The sequence below is a fragment of the Astatotilapia calliptera genome, chromosome 7, assembly GCF_900246225.1.
Source record: "Astatotilapia calliptera chromosome 7, fAstCal1.2, whole genome shotgun sequence".
Lineage (NCBI taxonomy): Eukaryota > Metazoa > Chordata > Actinopteri > Cichliformes > Cichlidae > Astatotilapia > Astatotilapia calliptera.
Genome location: NC_039308.1, coordinates 37,916,105 through 37,937,242, shown reverse-complemented (window position 1 = coordinate 37,937,242; position 21,138 = coordinate 37,916,105). Strand labels below are relative to the sequence as shown.

Here is a 21,138-nt window from a genome sequence, read left to right as displayed (position 1 = left end):
TGCCTTAAGAACTATCTTCATCACAAAGAACAAGAAATGCTGCCCCCCACAGAGTCCTGATCTCAATATCATCAAGTGTGTCTGGGATTACATGCAGACACAGAAGGATGGGAGGAAGCCTACATCCGCAGAAGATCTGTGGTTAGTTATATGTTTGTGTGATCCACACAAATATGTGGTCACAATTTTGAGTTAAGTGGCGTGATTTATGGAGATTATTATACATGTTTTATGTTGCTGGTTTATTGGTGTAATTTAAATCTGCAACGTCATGTAAGTTCTCTGTTGCCAGGAGAGTGTATAACACTTTGGACAGTAGGGGGCAGCAGCGTGCTTTGTGAACTGAGTCGGGTGCATAGCTGCCGTAAGCTTGCATTCTGGCAAGACTGACCAGGCAAACGGCAGCGTGTCTCCTGTGTTCACATTCTCTCCTGTGTTACAGGTAAGTATTGTGGTTAAAAACATAAACAAATACACAGCTGGACACTGTTTAGTGATTGTAAATTTGATTTTTTTTTACTGAATAGAGTTTTAATGAGTCACTCACCAAAGTGAATCAGGTTTTTTGAGCCATTTGAGCCACTGAGTCAGTTGACCAGAGAGTGCAAAAAATGTATATTTTCACTCAAACTTAAATTGTTTCTCTTTTCATATATATCCTACTGCTAAGATGAGTGGTTCTAAAAGAAAACAACTATTTTATAGAGCAAAAAAGAGCAAAAAAAAATTTCTAAAGGGAACATTTATTTTGTTTATTTTATTTTATTAGTATTTTCCTTAAACGTGTCAAATATATATTTTCTCATCTAAATGTCCATTGAATTATTTTCCTTATCTGTTTCATGGGAAAAGAGGTGTATTTGTCATTTGTTTCATTCATTTCAACCTTTTGTTGTTTTATCCCAGTAGTGTTGATTAATATTGAAGTGTTTTGAGTTACAAAAAGAGTGGAGCAGATATGCTTGTGTTGTATGAATAAATTCTGGCAAGACTGACTGGGCGAATGGCAGTCTCCTGTGTTCACTTTCTCTCCTGTTTTACAGGATTGTAATCTGGCTGCGTACCCACCATAGCGGGGCCTGTAACATTTGGAACAGTTATTTAAGTGGAATTATTTAAGTGACAGGAAACAATTTGTGAAGCTAGGTGTCCAGTCCTCATCATGCTTGGACATTGCTTGTGGTGTTCCACAAAGCTCTGTACTGGGTCCAAAAATATTTATTATTTATATAAATGATATTTGCAAGGGATCTGATATATTAAAATTAGTATTATTTGCAGACAACACAAATATTTTTTGTTCTGGTGGGAATCTAAAGGAGTTGCTCGATACAATTACTTCAGGAATGTTCAAAATTTAAAAATGGTTTAAGAGGAACAAACAATTGCTAAATATAAGGGGTCGGGTGCATTGTGTGCCGGGCGGCGGCCAGGAGCGGAGGCCCTGGCGGACTGATCCCCAGCTGCCAAGACTGGCAATTGGGACATGGAATGTCACCTCTCTGGTGGGGAAGGAGCCTGAGTTAGTGCGTATGGTTGAGAGGTACCGGCTAGATATAGTCGGGCTCACCTCTACGCATGGCTTGGGGTCTGGAACCAGTCTCCTGGAGAGGGGCTGGACTTGGTCTCAGTCTGGAGTTGCCCCTGGTGAGAGGCGGTGGGCTGGGGTGGATATTCTAATATCCCCTTGGCTTGCTGCCGGTATGTTGGGGTTTTTCCCGGTGGATGAGAGGGTTTGTTCCCTGCGCCTTAGGGTCAGGGAATGGGTTCTGACTGTCATCTGCGCTTATGCGCCGAGTGGCAGTTCAGAGTACCCAGCCTTCTTAGAGTCCCTGGGTGGGGTGCTGGAAGGTGCTCCACCTGGAGACTCGGTTGTCCTGCTGGGAGGCTTCAGTGCTCAAGTGGGTAATGACAGCGAGACCTGGAGGGGCATGATTGGGAGGAACGGCCTCCCTGATCTGAACCCGAGTGGTGTTTTGTTATTGGACTTCTGTGCAAATCACAGTTTGGCCATAACGAACACCTTGTTCGAACATAAGAGTGTCCATAAGTGCACGTGGCACCAGGACGCTATAGGCCGCAGGTCGATGATCGATTTTGTAATCATATCACCAGACCTGCGACCATATGTTCTGGACACTCGGGTAAAGAGAGGGGCTGAGCTGTCAACTGATAACCACCTGGTGGTGAGTTGGATCAGGTGGCGGGGGAGGATGCTGGACAGACCTGGTGCACCTAAACGCATAGTGAGGGTGTGCTGGGAATGTCTAGCAGAGGCCCCAGTCCGCGAAATCTTCAACGCACACCTCTGGCAGAGCTTCAACAGCATTCCGAGGGAGACTGGGGACATTGAGTCCGAATGGACCATGTTCAGCGTCTCCATTGCCGAAGCTGCTGCATTGAGCTGTGGCCGCAAGGTGGTTGGTGCCTGCCGTCGTGGTAATCCTCGAACCAAATGGTGGACACCAGAGGTGAGGGGAGCCATCAGGCTGAAGAAGGAGTCCTATCGGGCTTGGTTAGCCTGTGGGACTCTGGAGGCAGCCAACAGGTATCGACAGGCCAAGCGGAATGCGGCTCGGGCAGTGGCTGAAGCAAAAACTCGTCTGGGAGGAGTTCGGAGAGGCCATGGAAAAAGACTTTCGGACTGCCTCGAAGAGATTCTGGCAAACCATCAGGCGTCTCAGGAGGGGGAAGCAGTGCTCTACCTGCACTGTGTATAGTGCTGGCGGAGCGCTGCTGACTTCGACTGAGAAAATTGTCAGGCGGTGGAAGGAATACTTTGAGGACCTCCTTAATCCCACTGACACGTCTTCCGAGGAGGAAGCAGAGTCTGGGGATGAGGGGAATGACCCGCAAATTTCCGGAGGCGAGGACACTGAGGCAGTTAAACAACTCCTTGGTGGCAGAGCCCCTGAAGGCTCTGGATGTTGTAGGGCTGTCCTGGTTGACACGCCTCTACATTGTTGCGTGGAGATCAGGGGCAGTATCCCTGGACTGGCAGACCGGGCTGGTGGTCCCCATCTTTAAGAAGGGGGACCGGAGGATGTGTCCCAACTACAGGGGGATCACACTCCTCAGCCTCCCTGGGAAAGTCTATGCCAGGGTGCTGGAAAGGAGAGTTCGTCCGCTAGTCAAACCTCAGATACAGGAGGAACAATGCGGTTTTCGTCCTGGTCGCGGAACACTGGACCAGCTCTTTATCCTCTCAAGGATACTTGAGCATGCATGGGAGTTTGCCCAACCAGTCTACATGTGTTTTGTGGACTTGGAGAAGGCATTCGACCGTGTCCCTTGGGGTGTCCTGTGGGAGGTGCTGCGGGAGTATGGGGTGTCTGGCCCATTGCTATGGGCCATTCAATCCCTATACAACCGTTGCAAGAGCTTGGGTCGCATTGCCGGCAATAAGTCGGACTGGTTCCCGGTGGGTAATGGGCTCTGCTAGGGCTGCCCTTTGTCACTGATTCTGTTCATAAGTTTTATCGACAGGATTTCTAGGCGCAGCCAAGTGGCGGAGGTCTTTCACTTTGGTGGCCTCAGAATCTTATCTCTGCTTTTCGCGGATGATGTGGTTCTGTTGGCTTCATTGGGTGAGGGCCTCCAGCTCACACTGGAACGGTTCGCAGCCGAGTGTGAAGCAGTGGGAATGAGGATTAGCACCTCCAAATGTGAAGCCATGGTTCTCAGCCGGAAATGGGTGGAGTGCCCACTCCGGGTCGGGGATGAGTTCCTGCCCCAAGTGGAGGAGTTCAAGTATCTCGGGGTCTTGTTCGCGAGTGATGGGAGAAGGGAGCCGGAGATCGACAGACAGATTGGTGCAGTGGCTGCAGTGGTGCGGACGCTGCACCGGTCCGTCGTGGTGAAGAGGGAGCTGAGTGTAAAAGTGAAGCTCTCAATTTACCAGTCGATCTACGTCCCTACCCTCACCTATGGCCACGAGCTGTGGGTAGTGACCGAAAGAACGAGATCGCGGATACAAAGGGCAGAAATGAGCTTCCTCCGGAGGGTGGCTGGCCTCTCCCTTAGAGATAGTTCGGCCATCCGGGAGGGGCTCAGAGTAGAGCCGCTGCTCCTCCACATCGAAAGGAGTCAGCTGAGGTGGATCGGGCATCTGACAAGGATGCCTCCTGGGCGCCTCCTGGGGGTGTCCCACCAGGAGGAAGCCCCGGGGCAGACCCAGGACACGCTGGAGAGATTATATCTCTCAGCTGGCCTGGGAACGCCTTGGTGTTCCCCCGGATAAGCTGGAGGAGGTGGCTGGGGAGAGGGAGGTCTGGGCTTCTCTGCTTAGGCTGCTGCCCCCACGACCCGGCCCTGGATAAAGCGGATGAAGATGGATGGATGGATAAAATAGTCTTATTTGGAAATTTCCTTCGAAATGCACAAGTGCAGATTCATTTAGATTGTGTGGAAATTGAAAGAGTGCATAAGTTTCTTGGTGTGATTATAGATGATAAATTAAGCTGGAAGTCACATATAAATCATATACATAACAAAATTTCAAGAAAGAGCCATAAGGATAATCCATAAAAGTGGTTACAGAGATCATACAAATCCACTATTCTTAAAATCAAAAATTCTAAAATTCACAGATCTGGTTCATTTTCTAACTGCACAAATTATATATAAAGCAATAAACAACCTACTTCCTGACAATATTCTCAAATTGTTTTCTAAAAGGGAACGGGGATACAATTTGAGGGGGGAATTAAATTTAAAACATCCTTGTATCCGTACAACATTAAAAAGTTTTTGCATATCTGTGTGTTGAGTAACGCTGTGGAACAGACTATGTAAAGATATGAAGCAATGTCTGATCATGGTGCAATTTAAACAGTGGTTTAAGGATATGGTTTTTGCAGGGTGCAGGGAAGAGGTTGAGAGTTGATAGGGTGTTCTTGTCCAATATTTTCATATGTGTGCGGGTGCACGGGTATGTTGGTATGGGTATATATATATCTGTAGGTTTTGTATCCCTTGAGGTGTTACTGGGGTTATTGAAAATGTGTATATGTGTGTATGTGTATACAGTGGGGCAAAAAAGTATTTAGTCAGCCACCGATTGTGCAAGTTCCCCCACTTAAAATGATGACAGAGGTCAGTAATTTGCACCAGAGGTACACTTCAACTGTGAGAGACAGAATGTGAAAAAAAAATCCATGAATTCACATGGTAGGATTTGTAAAGAATTTATTCGTAAATTAGGGTGGTGGACACACAATTAGGTGTGTTATTAGGTTAGGTACACACACACTTGTACCCCTCTCCTTGTTCGGCCTGTGAGTTTAGGTGGACGGCCTCGTCTTGGTAGGTTTACAGTTGTGCCATACTCCTTTCATTTCTGAATGATCGCTTGAACAGTGCTCCGTGGGATGTTCAAGCCTTGGGAAATCTTTTTGTAGCCTAAGCCTGCTTTAAATTTCTCAATAACTTTATCCCTGACTTAGACAACCTCTGAGGTCATCATGGAGCAGCTGTATTTATACTGACATTAGATCACACACAGGTGCACTCTATTTAGTCATTAGCACTCATCAGGCAATGTCTATGGAGAACTGACTGCACTCAGACCAAAGGGGGCTGAATAATTACACACACCCCACTTTTCAGTTATTTATTTGTTTGGAATGTTTGGAAAAATGTTTGGAATCATGTATGATTTTCGTTCCACTTCTCACGTGTACACCACTTTGTGTTGGTCTTTCACGTGGAATTCCAATAAAATTGATTCATGGTTGTGGCTGTAATGTGACAAAATGTGGGAAAGTTCAAATACTTTTTCAAGCCACTGTAAATGCATAAACATGCAAGATCTCCTGCCTGAAGTGCGGGAGTGAGCAAATTTATTAGACCACCCGTCGTAAATGCATGAAAATACAAATATTTTAGAAACATGCCAAAAGCTTTTTAACACAATAATTGTTGTTTTTTTATTAGGCAATTGACAAACTGAATTAATGTTTCTTTACCCAAAATTAAGCCGGCACACTGAGAAATCAGAAATCAATCAAGTAAGCAAGTAAATAACTCTAAATTGGCATCTTAATAAAGATAATAATAATAACTGAATTCAGTTTTATTTTATTATATTTATATATCACCAAATCACAACAGCAATTGCCTCAAGGCACAATAATATGCTTGACTATTTTTCCGACTATTTTGTAAAAATGTAAATAAAAAAAATTGTGGATAAAACATCAATAATATTTTTGCAGTAAAAATATTATTTTATTTAAATAGCCTGCATATACTGCTCAGTTAACCATTACAGAAAACCCAAAAAGGATTCCTTTAATTATCAACACTGTCAATATTTGGGATAAAACTTTCATTGAGGAGCGGACAAATACATTTGCTAAGAACTGTTTACCAATCGAAACAAGACACCCTTCAGCCCAATTAGCTTAAAATCTAAAGTGATACATGTTGTTTTTTACTATGTCAAAAAACAATTAAGCTAGTTTTCGTGATTTCATGATTTTAGAACACTTAACCCCTTTGAAGCAAATATGTGATTTCTTTGTCATATTGGCCATGAGAGATGTCCAAGTGCTATTGTCCATAAACGGGGGGAATGGTGTGTATGATTGTGGAAATCAGTGTATTCGGAAAATGGGGACAGAGCGTCGTCTTTGATAGCTTCTTACCCAACCAGTGGAAGCTTCAATGCAGAATGATTCCTGCTCCTATAGCCGTTCATTGGCTCGCCATCCTTTTCCATACCCAAAAAGGTTCACCTGGCCTGCATTAAATAAACAAGGCCAATAAGAAATCACAAGAATAATACAAAAATGTCAGCCAGTTAAGCTAAAATACATTAAGTTATTCCTGTTTACACAACTTATAAATAGATAAACAAACAGTATATTTAACCAATAAGGATTTAACTAAAACATTTCAACTGCTATCCGGTTGTTCAGTGATGACGCGACGAATCCTACTTCCGGGTCTAAAGTAGTCTGCGTTTAATATGGCTTTTGTGTTGTTAACATGTTTAATGTTATGTATTTTCTTCTATTTGATCTTAAAAAGCTCCTAAAACAGTCAGTGATCACTGTTAACCTCCCTCGGCTTTTATTACCGCTAATCATTTATTTAAGCTCAGTTTTTAAAACCTTAGGATGTAACTACAGCCCAGCCCATGCAGCAGTATATGAATGACTAACTTCGTATTGTGGATGGATTATCTCAGTTGTTCTCCTGGCTGAAGTTTGGTCCTTTTACAGCATCCTGCCATGCGATTACATTTGTTCCTGACCACGAGAACACTCACGTTAACTTTTATCGAGTGGGGAAAAAAGTTAGCTTGTTTATATTATGCTAACATAGCTGTGTCGCTAGCGGTCACGTAGCACATCATTATATACCAGCTAGCCAAACTTCAGTAACCCTACAAACGTCACTGCTGTTTAGTTTTCTGTCTTCATTTATGCTGGAAGTGATAGCAGAGCTGTACGTTTTAATTTGTTTCCAAAACCCTGCAGTCAGGACATGCTATATTGTATTTAGATAGAAGCTAGCGAGCTAACTCCCTGCTAACTTCTAACTCCGTTAAATGTCATAAATTCCGTTTTCATGGATGCCTGAATGTTAAACTCAATTGTTACACCTGGTAGAGCAGATCGCTGATCATTTTATTAAAGATGAAAGACTTTAGACAGTTTTTCAACTCTCAGTAATGCCATAGTGATCGTTTGATATATGGACCTGCAGCGGAGTTTAGACCCAGACACGGCTAGTGACGTCAGACTGAACAACCGGATACACATAATATATAGCTTCACAACATTTGTTATTCAACAACTATCGGTCAAATCAAAAATCTAAATCAAATTGTTTGGACTGGCAGCAGCCAATTAGCCGATCGGCTGAGCAAAGTCATGTGGTTGGAGTCATGTATTTGTGATGCGTTCAATGGCAGGAAATAAGTGCAGGAAATTACTAAATTCTAGTAAAACAGATTTTACTCTGGGTTGCACTTGTACTTGTGACATGTGCAGTGACAATAAAGTTGAATTCTATTCTATTCTATTCTATATTCTTCAAGAACAGCTTGTTGCCCTATTGGGGCCCCTTGTTAACTCTCTCTCTGATTCTATAAATAACCTGGGCATCTATTTGGATAGCTCCTTTAAGCCCAAAAAAGTGTCATCTGTAGTTAAATCTAGCTTCTTTCAACTATGCCAGATTTCTAAAGCTAAGCGTTATATACAATACAGGAGACTTTGAAAAACTGATCCATGCTTTTGTGACCTCCAGGTGTGACTATTGCAATTCTCTTTACTGTAGTCTCCAATCCGTCTCTCTTCAAAGGCTACAACTGTCAGAATCCTGCGGCTCACCTTCTTGCCAGAGCTGGAAAAATTGATTCTATCACTCCAGCTCTTGTTGATTAAATTGGTTACCTATCAAATATTGCGGTCAGTTTAAAATTTGGCTACTCCCTTTCAAAATTCAGAATAATATTGCACCCAGTCAGTTATCTCACTGATCTTCTCAATCTGTACACTCCTCGCTGAGCGTTAAGATCATCAGGTCAATCACTCCTGGCCCAACCTAAGTTTAAGTATGTGACATTATTGAGGCTTCTTATCAGATGTGTTTTATGCTGAAACCAGCAAAAATTAAATGATTCATCATTCTGATAAAATGTTTCGTGCATGTTCATCGAGCCAAACATATATTTACTATATTACTTCATCATTGGATCTGGACATGAACCTGCAACATGAAGTGGATACTGATACCAAACTTTGCAGAAACCTTGGTTTTTAGTTTAAATGACCAAATAACATCCAATCAAAAATAACAACCTTCTTTCAAGGCTAGAAGTAACATCCCCCAAACTCTCCCCAGACATGCCACCCGCCACACCTCATCTGGTGCAGATAATTAGCAATTATGCCTCAACAACACCCAGACGCTCAGACTCAGTACAAGGCAAGTAGGGGTTACAGAGGGTGTAACACCTCATCACTGTGTTATATCATTTACATTGTTGACCCTGTTTTTACCTCTGAGCATGACATTAAGCTCTCATTAGCACAATCCCATTTTAGATCAGCGTTTAGCATATACACTTTAGGATTACAGAATTTAAGATGAGATTTTCCTAAAAATGATATAGGTAGGCAGCTCATTCTAATTGTTATATGTTCCATACAGTGTGTATGATTTTCTGACTTGCCCCCAAAATTACAACTATTCTCTAAGTATTAACTTTATTTCCAGCCTTAATCATGCATCATCATTCATGTTTTTAAACATTCTTTTTTCATTCTAATAGAAAAACTGTTCCACTTGTTCCCTCACATAATTTCAAACCTTTAATAACCAGGAATTTAAAAAGTATTTATGAAGAACTTGTTAAAAAAAAACCTCAAAATGAACACGAAGAGGTTGGAGACCAGATGATTAAAGTGGGGTCTGCAAACACAAAGAATCCAAGAAAACCATCAAATTACAGGAACCATGACATAAACTATAACAATAATGTAAATAACTTAATAAAAGTATGTTACTTTAATAAAATGTGAATTCTGTTGGTTATTTTTGTCTTTTTGTCTCTTTGAAAGATGACAGAGTTATACAAGAAACAAAATCAGAGTGAGACATTGAAATAAAGTTCACCAATTGTTGAATCAACCATGGACATCAAAACTATGCTGTATTCACCTGACTGGACACTGAACCATCACAAGCATCGGCTGCTGTAAAAGCACATTAACAAAGATCACAGCAGCTGACATTAAGGGTTTGTTGTGGGCTGCATCAGGCTGAGTCCCTGCACAGCGAGGCACAGAACCTCCAGCAGAACCTCTGGGGGCAGCTCGGGCCGGTCCCAGCCGTCACTCAACTCTTTCAGCTTCTGATCGTTCAAACAGATGAACTCGGCCGCCCAGCGGAGCTCCCCTCCCTCCTGCAGGGGGACGGGCAGGGACTCTGGCAGTTTGGCCCGACCGTCCTTCAGACCATCCACCTGGAGAAGCAGAGAGGGAGCTGTTCTCAGATCAGATTCAAACATGAGGAAGACTCCGCCCACAGGCTGCTGATAGTGGGCGGAGCTGCTGTTGATGTGCTTTTACACGTGTGGGATTTTCTGTTTAGTTTTAGTTTATTCTTCTTCATCATAAAAACATGATAGACGATGTTTTAAGGCAACGGTCCACAACCCCCGGGCCTCGGACCGGTACCGGTCTGTGAGTCATTTGGTACCGGGCCGCGAGAGTTGAGGCTCAGGTGTGAAATGTATAGTTTCAGGGTTTTTATCGGTTTTCAACATTATTTTGTTATCGTTTTTATCGTTTACTCGGTTTTCCTGGGTCTTTTCACGTGTGTTATGAATAAAAAAAAATTTCGGTACCGGTACTAGTTTTATTTTATCGTATTTATCCACGACACCTTAAAGGGTGGTCCATGAAAATATTGTCGGGCATAAACCGGTCCGTGGCGCAAAAAAGGTTGGGGACCGCTGCTTTAAGGTGTCAGATTACACATGTTCAGTGTGCTGAGTCTGTAGGATAAGGTGTGATGAGACTGGCAGCTGTTGAGAGGAGCATGTAGATGAATGCAGATGAATGAGTGAATGAACCCACCAGCTGATTGAGCACTCTCAGAGTGTCTGGACTGCAGCAGGTCAGAAGTGGCGGCACTTCATCTGGCAGAGCTGCACAAACATGAAGAAGAAAGACAAAGTTTGATGACGATGTGACGAACTGAAACACTTTGCTTCAGATGTGTCAATAAAACTGTGAGCTGAGCTCTCACACACTCCCAAATAACACCTGAGCAGCTTTATCTCAGCTCCACCACCTCCTGCTCACATACCACACCTCATGTGGAGGATCTACATGTTACTGGATGGGATAAATGTCTCAGAGCGGGTCATCTGACTGGGTTCAGTGACCAGGTACCTAAAGCTGCTCACCCTCTCCACTTCAAGTCTCCTAACTTGAAGTTTATCCGGGGCTTCAAGCTAGGGGACTTGAAGTGGAGAGGGTGAGCAGCTTTAGGTACCTGGGCGTCTACATCAGTGAGGACCTCACCTGGACACTGAACACCACACAGCTGGTCAATGGCTGTATTTCCTAAGGAGGCTGAGGAAATTTGGTATGTCAGCCAAGATCCTCAGCAGGTTCTACAGCTGCGTTATGGAGAGCACACTGACCAGCTGCATCTCTGCATGGTACGGCAGCACTACTGCTATGGACCACAAACACCTGCTGACAGTGATAACAACTGCCGAGAATATCATTAGGACTCCACTGCCCTCTCTGCAGAGTATCTACCATCGCAGAGTCTAAAGGAGAGCTGCCTCCATCCTCAAAGACCCCACACACACCCAACACGGTCTGTTCACACTTTTGCCCTCGAGACGAAGGTTTAGAAGTGTGAAATCCACAACATCCCAATTCAACAACTCCTTCTTCCCCACTGCTATCAGATTCTTGAGCAGCTGACCTATTTCAACAGTAATACTATTTTTTGCACATCAGGTCATCTTGCATATTAAGCTCATAGCTCTTTTGCACACACATTTATTTCACTCTTAAATTTTGTCTTCATTTATTTATTTATACTATTTGTATTTTATCTGTTCTATTTCTATTTGTATATACTAACTGGGCATCTGTGTGTGGACAGCAAAGAAAGAATTTCATTGCACAGAGAAATGCTTTTCTTTGTATAGATGACAATAAACACTTTGAATCTTTGAATCTGACTTACTGTGCAGAGCGCTGACCAACATATGAACAGCATTCTGCTCACTTGTGGAGATGTTTGAGACATTGAGAAGGTCCATGAAGGAAGAGACAGCCTCAGACTCACACTCAAACACTCCATTACTGCAATGATCCAGCTGAGAGGAGCAGAGGATTGTGATTATTATTAATATTATTGTTAATAGTCTTGTTCTGGAGCATACATTTGTAGAAAGCAAGAGCTGGGGGTGGGCTACAGAGCAGCTTCCAGATGGGAGGAAAGTGACACACAGCTTGGCAGCGTGGTGTACCTGAACTAAAGCTGTGCTTGATTTAAGATCACAAATACAATCAGCAGGTCTGTTCTTTGTTCAGATAAACAAATAAAAAATAAGACAGGCCTGCTGTCCATCTGCCTGTAAGAGAGAGAAGTTTCCACCATTGCATTAACTGATAAAGACGTCAGTGAGAGATGAAACCTGATGAGGAGCTTTTTGTAAATATTCTCCTTACTGTTTTATCCAGCAGAGAGAGATTGTCTCCATCCTCTACGAGCTTGCTGAGTGTTTGCAGCAGATCACAACGGGTCGACTCAGGAAGATCTGCCAGCGGCTGCAGTAGAGCTTCCTTCATCTCTAGTTCTGCAGCAAACAAAGAAACAGCAGCAATGAGCTGACCACACTGTCAGTACATGAAAACAGAGTTTGTGCTGGAACCAGCAGTTTGTTAAACAGCAGGTCTTAAATCTCTAAAGATAACAAGCGGATTATTTCAGAACTGTGAAGAGCTCAGCAGATTTAAACACACACTTACCTTCTTTTACTTTTTTCACAGTTGGATTGCTTACGTCATCACAAAGGAGCCAATCTGGAAACAGATCTCAAAGTGATTATCACCAGAAACTCTGAAAGTCTTTACTCTTACAAAACTGAACCACAGACAAACACACATTTTACAATAAAAGTCTGGACAGACCGACTCTTTGTTTATTCTTAGTTTTTTTTTCCTACTGATATTCAACTGATAACTACACTTTATTGCCAAAAGTCACTCGTCTGACATGACACGCATGTGACATCCCATTGTTAATCCACTGGGTTTATTATGATGTCGACTCACCCTTTACAGATAAAAAAGCTCTCAACTCTTCTCAGCCTTTCAACAGGTTTAAAAGTGTTTATGGGAATTTTTGCCCATTCTTCCAGAAGCACATTTGTGAAGTCAGACAGGGGTTTTCAATAAGAACGTCTGACACACAGACTCTGCTCTAATTCTTCCAAAATGTTTTCTATCGTGTTAACATCAGAACTCTGTGCAGGCCAGTCAAGTTCTTCCATACCGGACTAACTGATCCATGTCTTTATGGACCTACTGTGCGCATTTATGTTGGAACGGGAGGGGGCTGTCCCCAAATTGTTTCTACAAAGTTGGTAGTAGGAAGTTTTCCAAGATGTTTTGTTATGTTGACGCACTAACACTTCCTTTCCCTGGAACTAAGGTGCCAGGCCCTGCTGCTGAAAAACAGCCGAATACCATAATACTCGCTCCATCAAACTTTATACTAAGCACAATGCATCCAGAGAAGTTCTTGACAGTATTTTTAATTTCTTCTTCTTCAATAACACCATTCAAGCAATTTTTCCACACTTGCTACCTCCTGCTGGAACGCCAAAAAAGACCTCTAGGTACCGTTCAAAAAGACACTGAAAGACAGTCAGTTGGTTTTCAACATTAAAATGTTTGCTGGTTATTTCCTGCAAATTGTATCTGCAGAAAGTAAAACTCTGAAGGTAGAGACTCCGTGTAGAGAGCACTCTCTCCTGGGATAATGAAATGTGAGCACCTTTGTGTCTGTCTGTGAAGTTTTTTGGCTATTCATAATTATTTTTGGTGTGGAACCTAAAAAAAAAAACAACCCAAAAAAAACAAAGCTCATAGTCCAATGAGGATGACACTAAGCATAGGTCTAATCGTGGTTAGTTGAAATGTTGAAATGTTCACCTGAACAGGAAAAGGAGGGATTTATGACAAAGAGAGAAACAGCATAAGGACTTTTTTACTGATGTAAGCATTTCAATCTGGAAAGTGTCTGATTTTAACTCTGATGCTGAATAAATAAACTCTGAATAAACTCAGCAGTCTAAAGTGAAAGCTCGATGCTCCGTCGTCTTTGGTTTACAGTTTGATACAGATGTTTTTCTCTTAGTAACATTGAGTAACTGTGAGTGCAACTGTGAATACAAATATGACATCAAAAAAATGTTTTCAAATTTGCAAAAGAAGAGACGTTCAGACACCCAGTGACCTACCGAGTAAACTACGAGTCCATGGCTCACATGAGATCTCTAAATGAGAGAAAAAGAGAAAGACTACTCAGTAACACCGACACACACACACACACACACACACACACACACACACACACACACACACACACATACACACACACACACACACACATTAAACACAGTGTTGTGCTCTTACTCAGTTTCTCATTCTCTATCTTTATCTCCACCAGGCTATAAGCAAAGATGGATTTTGCTGGCACAGTGAAGCTTGTCTCCGCCTTACTGCTCCCCTGAAGAAATACAATATTATTATTATTATTTAGACCAATAATACATCTTTACAATCACAACGAGAGGGAGACAAGGTCAGAGAATCTTTACTATGACTTTGAGAGTTCTGGAGCTGCTGACAGCAACAGATCCACAGAGGGCAACCCCACACGAACCACAGATATACTCAGAGAACTGGAGTTATAGTAAGTAACAACTATTTTGACTATTTGCAAATGATTTCTCCTTCTGCTCAGTGTTTATTGGCGGTTGACAAACAACGTATTGGTGCATTACCCCACCAAGTTTATCGAGTGTGCACCAAAATGTCACTTAAAGATTAGATCCGATCATACAAATGCGTTTATCAAAGACAACTAAACATTGCCTGATAACTGTTACTTCTAGAAATACTTCTCAATAAATCAATTAACTCTAGTTTCAGTTTAATTCTGTTTAGGTTTTGAATCAGTGGTCTCATTTCAAAATCGTTGCTATATGTTCAGTGTTCCCACATGGTCACTTTAACAGTAGAAAGTTGTATTTATCGCTCTTTGTCACTCATGTCTATGTCACTCTTTTACTGCACTGTTTACTACCTGCACTGTTCTCACATGCCACCAAACCTGCAGGTTAAAGCTTGTTTAATGTCCAGTCACAGTGAGCTGTGTCTTCTTACAATCAGCTCCACCAGATATTATCTGGACAAGTTCAGACCTGCAGTGCCACCCAGGATAAATAACACCTCCAGCCACGGTTTAAGTTCAGTACCAGGCTTTAAGCCTTGTTTAGTCTGCATTTCTTCACTGAGCCTGAAGGAACATTGGGGTGACAGGATAAGTGTCCAACCCTCTTTACACATGAGACATGGATAAAGGCTTCAAACACTATGTCTGTAAATAAACCAAAAACATTGGCATATTATGTACTGATTATAACAGTCCGAGAAGTCTGCTGTTCATGGTTGTTGAATTTCAAATAAACTACCTTAGTGCCCCACCTAGCAGGTTTGTCTCCTAACAGTGGCCCTGGAATGACTCCTACAAGGTCTTGGTTTGCCCTAAAACAGTCTATGGGTTCCTGTATGTGAAGATCAGAAACAGATACTCTTGTCCCTGCAGACCGCTGAATTCACTCACTCACCTTTGCAAAGACACTCAGCATCTTTACATAAGAAGTGAAAATGGAGCCATCAGTCGTAGACTTTCTAATAATTTTGACAGGACTGGAGTTGTAAACTATTTGAGAGACAAACATCAGTTTATCCTTCTCTTTCAGTCCCAGCAGGTTCAAGGTATCCTTGTGTATTTTCCTGGATTTAAAAGGATCCAACACAGAGGAAAAATTGGCTTTTATTTTGAAAATACACAAATAAATAAATAAGCAAAAAGACAGACGTACCTGCCCTTGAATCTGCTCACCACAGTTTTAACATTGGCCTTCTTTGTCATCATGCTGACGGGCTGAACCAGTCCATCCACAGAACTAGTGCTGGCATTAATATAAGCTTCACCCACATTACTGCATTCTCCACCTATACCTCCACTCCCACTCTTCTCTGTAGTGATCCTAAAGTCCTCTACCAAGACTTCCTCGGTGTAATCTGGCAGGAGAATGGAGCATCATTTTTCATACTCGGTTTCATTTTTTTCTGTTTCATATGAGGTCAGCATGCTGTCATGCAGGTCAGCTCAGTGAGGGTGAACTGTTTAGGAGACACAGGTTCATGAGTGGCAGGGTTAGTGGGCTTAGAAACCTTTTATTCAAGGCTTTACAGCGCTGGGTCTTTTTTTACTGTGCATAATCAAGATCTGGAAATATGTGTTTTCACTTTACATTCTGAGGGGCTGTGGCTTCGGCTTCTTTTGGCCAATTTGCATGATTGACATCTCTTTTGAATTGTTTCAGCCAAATGAATCACAGCAATGTGGCATTGTTCATGTCAGTTCCACTAATTAGAAATTACAAGGTGAAAAATACACATCACCCTAAATTACAACACTTGCCCTGTAACAATCAAATGTCTGTAACTGGGCAGAAAATGGTGATTTTTAACGGAAACGTCTCTGAGGCATTGTGGAAGATGGAGTAAGGAAGGAAACATTCTGTAGAGCCAAATGGATGTTTACACATTGGAAATAACGAGCACGGTAAGCCCGATTTTCATGTTATTGATTGTCGATTATCAAAAATATTATGATCTTCTTTTGTGGCTGGTTTGGTGAATTTTTGTCACATTGTGATGAAACTTGCAAACCATCCTATCTTTGTAAATATGAACTACAAGTATACTTTGATAGGTAAAGTTAAGTGGTAAACAATCCTACTTAAATTTATGCTGGAATTATTGTGTGAATTAATGTGCATAAATTATGTATGATGGGATGGTATGCCGGAACACCGGGACTTTTATTACCAAGTCCATGTTACAGACGATTAAACGGGAACTTTGCCCTCTTGCTCCCAGTACCAGGGGCAATGGAGGGTAAATTTTAAACTGTCTCCTAAACAGCTCACCAGGTGAACCTGTTGACCTTCCTTCATAGAACCATGGTTACTCAGTAACGCCTTGTTTCTTGATAACGTACCTGGAGAGAAGTTTTCTTCCTCGGTGAGCTCGGGCAGGCTATAGTGTATCACTTTGTACTTCTGTACCGGCCAAAAAATTCCCTCAGTGACTTTGACCAGAGTCAGCAGATCCATTTTACAGTTTAAGTTATCATTAGAGATGAGGTCTGTTCCTCCCAGCGTCTGGACAAATGCTTTAGCTTCAGCAGCAAACATCTTCTGTGGAAACAAGAATAACATTTCTGTACGTCAGCACAGAAGATTTCCATTTTTTTTTCTACATTTATGGCACAGGAAGATCTTGAGGAAAGTAGTTTCTAGTTATTTGGCAGGTTTAGATGCATCAGTCAAAGCAGATGACTCAGTTAAAATATAATCAACAAATAAGAATTAACAGGGAAACTGAGATCAAAACACTCAGCGGGTGTCTGTATGGTTGGTGCAGATTTTCATACCAGGTGCCCTCCCTGATGCATTGCTACGAATTATATGTCATAACAAATGCACAAGCAAAAAGATAATCCAAGCAAATAATTTCATTTCGCTGGCGCAATTACATTTCTCTACAGTTTCACGCTCTCTGCATTTGGAGAGAAATCCTGCTCGCACGACTACATTTACTTTTAACAGTTTGGAGGCAGAACCTAAGGCAGGACGGGGTCACTTTGATGGACACCAGATTACTCAGCTCCCTGTGGGTTCAGGCTCCACTGTAATATTTCATCCAGATAATGTTTGGGTCCTCTGAACAGACAGACTGTGGAGTGGACTGGAGAGCAGGATGTGACAGGCTGTCATTTGGTAAGTAGCTCATTGGTCTGAACTAGTGTCTGATAAACAGCTGTTGCATCATGCTTTGGAAATCTAAAGGCTCCTATTACTACATTACACACAGTGATTGTAGCTGCTGTGTGACAGGTGTGCTAAGTTGTAATGCTTTGTGGTTATATCTGTAGTTACCTAAATCCTTTACTTATATAAAAGTGGTGGTGGGGCTCATTTCCAAGGGAGACGAGTCTACGTACAGAGACGAGGTGGAGCAGCTGACGTCATGGTGTAAGGCCAATAACCTCCTCCTCAACACTTCAAAAACCAAAGAACTCATAATAGACTTCAGAAGGAAAAAGGCAGAGATCCAACCACTATTCATAAATGGGGACTGTGTAGAAAGGGTGGCAAGCTTCCGCTTCCTGGGAGTCAATATAGAGGAGAACCTTTCCTGGAGTGTGAACACCTCCGAGCTGCTGAAAAAGGCCCAACAGAGACTGTACTTCCTGAGAATTCTCAGGAGGAATAACATCACACAGAGACTGCTGGTGTCCTTCTACAGAGCCACCATTGAGAGTGTTCTAACTTACTGCATATGCATCTGGTACACTAGCTGCACAGGGGCTCAGAGGAAAGCACTCCAAGGGATCATTAACACCGCCCAAAAGATCACTGGCTGCCCTCTCCCCACACTGGAAGTTCTACACAATGCCCACTGTTTTAAAAAGGCCCAAAACATCATAAAAGACACCTCACATCCTGGCCACTCCCTGTTCGAACTGTTGCCCTCAGGCAGACGGTACAGGGCAATCAGAGCAAGGACTAATAGACTCAAACACAGCTGTTATCCAACTGCAATAACACATCTGAATACTACAAAAAAATGTCCATCACGCCACTCTTGTGTTAATCTATGCACGGTCTGAAGCATGTGTGTGGGAATGTATGTGAATGTTTTACTGTTATATCTTATTAGTATTTTAAGTATTCTATCTATTTTATTTATTGAATTTTATTGTTTTATTTATATTTTGATATTGCTAGGGATGATGCAATGATCGGGGACCATTCTTAATTTCGTTGTTCTCATGACAATGACAATAAAGTTTCTGATAAAGTTTCTGAAGTTTAATACTATATTTATGTACATTCTGTAAAAGTACATTTTACTTAAGTAAGTACAAATATTATTCATGAAAATAATACAATTATATATCATCGTTGAGTAGTTAAAGTGTACAACACAGCTGGAGCTAATTCACTGAAGCTAAACCACACAACAATTCATTAGCTGATTTATATTTTATATTAATCTCATTCTTCATAATGGAATATGTGCATGAATAAATACAATAAAATAAATAAAAACTCAGTATGAAAGCCTCTGTGCTACACACCAGTCTTGAGGATTTTGTGACTTTTTGAAAGTAAGTTTGCCAGGTTAATACCTCCTCAAAAGTCCTCCTCAAAGTCAAGTGAGAGTTTAATGCAGCGCTGCCTGAACACAACCGACACTCAAAAGTCTCTGAATCTTTCTGAGGTTATAACAAAAAGATGATGTCATAACAATCCGTAGTTTTGTCATTCAGAGCGAATTTGCTCACACAGAGCTGATCGCCTGCACGTCTTTACTTCTGAACCACTCAGCTTCTTCAAGATGCTCCTTTTACCCCGATCATCTCACAAGTTAAAGTCATCAGTATGCAGATTTTCCACCGCCTTGTTTTAGCCCACAGTGGTATCACTGTCAGAGGCAATGAGTCTGGGAATAAATGTATTTGTGTTTGTTTTTTTAATATGGCTTTACATGTATTGACTCCTGCAGTAAAAAATCAGTAATGATCTCACTGATGGCATTGCTGGAAGCTAAATGACATCTGCTTGCTTTTCCTTAGTGTTCCTGCATGTGCATGTTAATACAGGGGTGCACTTACAAACTGCTCTAAACAGGATCTTCATCACTTCTCATCTGAGCAGAAATAAGATATTTTTCACATTTGATGCTCTCTTTGTGGGATTATCCAGTAACATGTTATAAAGGTTATGGCATTTACTTTGTTAGTAATACAAATGAATATGATGACAAGAATTGAGATACTGAGATTTTATAAATAATAAAATCTGCTCCAACTTCATCACCTGCAGAATCAATGTTATGCAGAGCTGATGCATGTAAAACCAAATATGATGTTCAATACACTCAAATATGCTTTACCTACTGTTTGATTACTATTTAAATGCGTGCATACATGCAGATGGATCTGATATAATTTTGAACTGTTCATCAGGCTGTAAGCATGTAAAACTTTTTCATGCCTGTGTCCTGACAGCAAAGTTAACGTGAAACATGAATCTTAAAGAGTTTCTTACCTCCGGCAGATTTTCACACCCAACGGCTAAACCAGTTCAGACAATGAATCACTGCACAGTCACACGTGTCAGGGTCAGGTCAATGCAGAGTGCAACAGCTGGAGGTCCCACAAAGCAGCAGGAAGCTTCTTCTAAAAAGAAAATTTAGTTTAAAGTCTGCGTTTAACAGATTTAAAACCAGAGAGGAAAACAACACAAAGCCTGTGTTTGAGTCTCTCAGCTGAAAATATGCTGCAGTGTCTGTGAAGAGCAGCAGGGCGTGTGCTGAAGACGGTAAACACGCTGCAACAGAAAAACCTGTTGGCTCATTTTACAGCGAAAAAACTTCACAGAAACCTGTAGGAACCTGTGAGACTGCTTTTTTTAAACTCTCTCTTTATAAACAATAGATTCTTCAGTAAAACTGTCACTGACTGCTGATTACTCTGGTAATCTCTGTCCAAACATTGAAGGACATGACTGTGCATGCAGCAGCTTGTAAGTTCTGCTGAACTGTGACACAGCAACACAATGTTTTTGTTTTGTTTCTTCAGAAAAGTGAAAAAAGAATGCATTTAAGTTGGGCAAATCTACATGCTGTGCTCTCACTTGCTTATATACTGAAGTTTTACTTCAAAATCACTTGAGGAAAATCCTGAGGTGTACGGTGAAAATGAGACTCCCACTCATCAATTTTAACAGCAGCGTTTTAACTTTCGTTAACATGAGCTCCACAGAGAGCGATCTGAACCTGTTGTGTCGACCTTACAGCAGCGCTGAGTCTCCTGTTACATGTTACATGTCTTCATGGTCAACCCTGATTATAAGAAATATTAGTATAGTATATTTTTTTCAGATGTGTAGATTAAATCCTGTTTCAAATTGATTTCAACTTTCTTCAGAATTGCAGATGCAGCATTTTTCCTCATGATGGCGCCGGTAAGTCTCCTCTCACATCTCTGGAAACTCCAACAAGCCACAAGAAGTAAATGTTTTAAAATGTGAGTAATAATGAGAAACCCTAAAGCAGAACTGAAACTCCGTTTGATAAATTAAATCTTTCATTAAAGGTTGCTTGGACTGAAATGTTTTTTTGATGGTTGAAAAATAAATAACTGTAACGTTTTCCAGATGGAGATCTGCAGGATGAAACCATAAACACAGAAAGTCCTCTTAAAAAGGGCATAAGGTTC

General features: G+C 41.6%; 1 protein-coding gene across 1 annotated transcript; it reads right to left on the bottom strand.

The window, feature by feature from the left end:
- Positions 1–9,207: 9,207 nt before the first annotated feature.
- Positions 9,208–21,130, bottom strand: LOC113026163 (uncharacterized). The gene is made up of 11 exons (XM_026174629.1): positions 19,967–21,130; positions 16,849–17,047; positions 15,662–15,863; positions 15,404–15,572; positions 14,187–14,280; positions 14,012–14,047; positions 12,516–12,569; positions 12,216–12,343; positions 11,728–11,860; positions 10,596–10,666; positions 9,208–9,979 (listed from the first exon to the last, which is right to left on the bottom strand). The coding sequence occupies exons 2-11, from the start codon at positions 17,042–17,044 to the stop codon at positions 9,749–9,751; spliced, it is 1,314 nt and encodes a 437-aa protein (XP_026030414.1). The 5' UTR covers positions 17,045–17,047; positions 19,967–21,130; the 3' UTR covers positions 9,208–9,748.
- Positions 21,131–21,138: the final 8 nt, after the last annotated feature.

Bases quoted from the DNA above. Each gene is read 5' to 3' on its own strand.
- LOC113026163 (XM_026174629.1), bottom strand. From the start codon at position 17,044: ATGTTTGCTGCTGAAGCTAAAGCATTTGTCCAGACGCTGGGAGGAACA. The intron at 15,573-15,661 runs GTACGTCTGTCT...TTTTAAATCCAG, and splicing joins GTGAGCAGATTCAAGGGCAG to GAAAATACACAAGGATACCT. The intron at 14,048-14,186 runs GTAAGAGCACAA...TCTCTCATTTAG, and splicing joins GATAGAGAATGAGAAACTGA to AGATCTCATGTGAGCCATGG.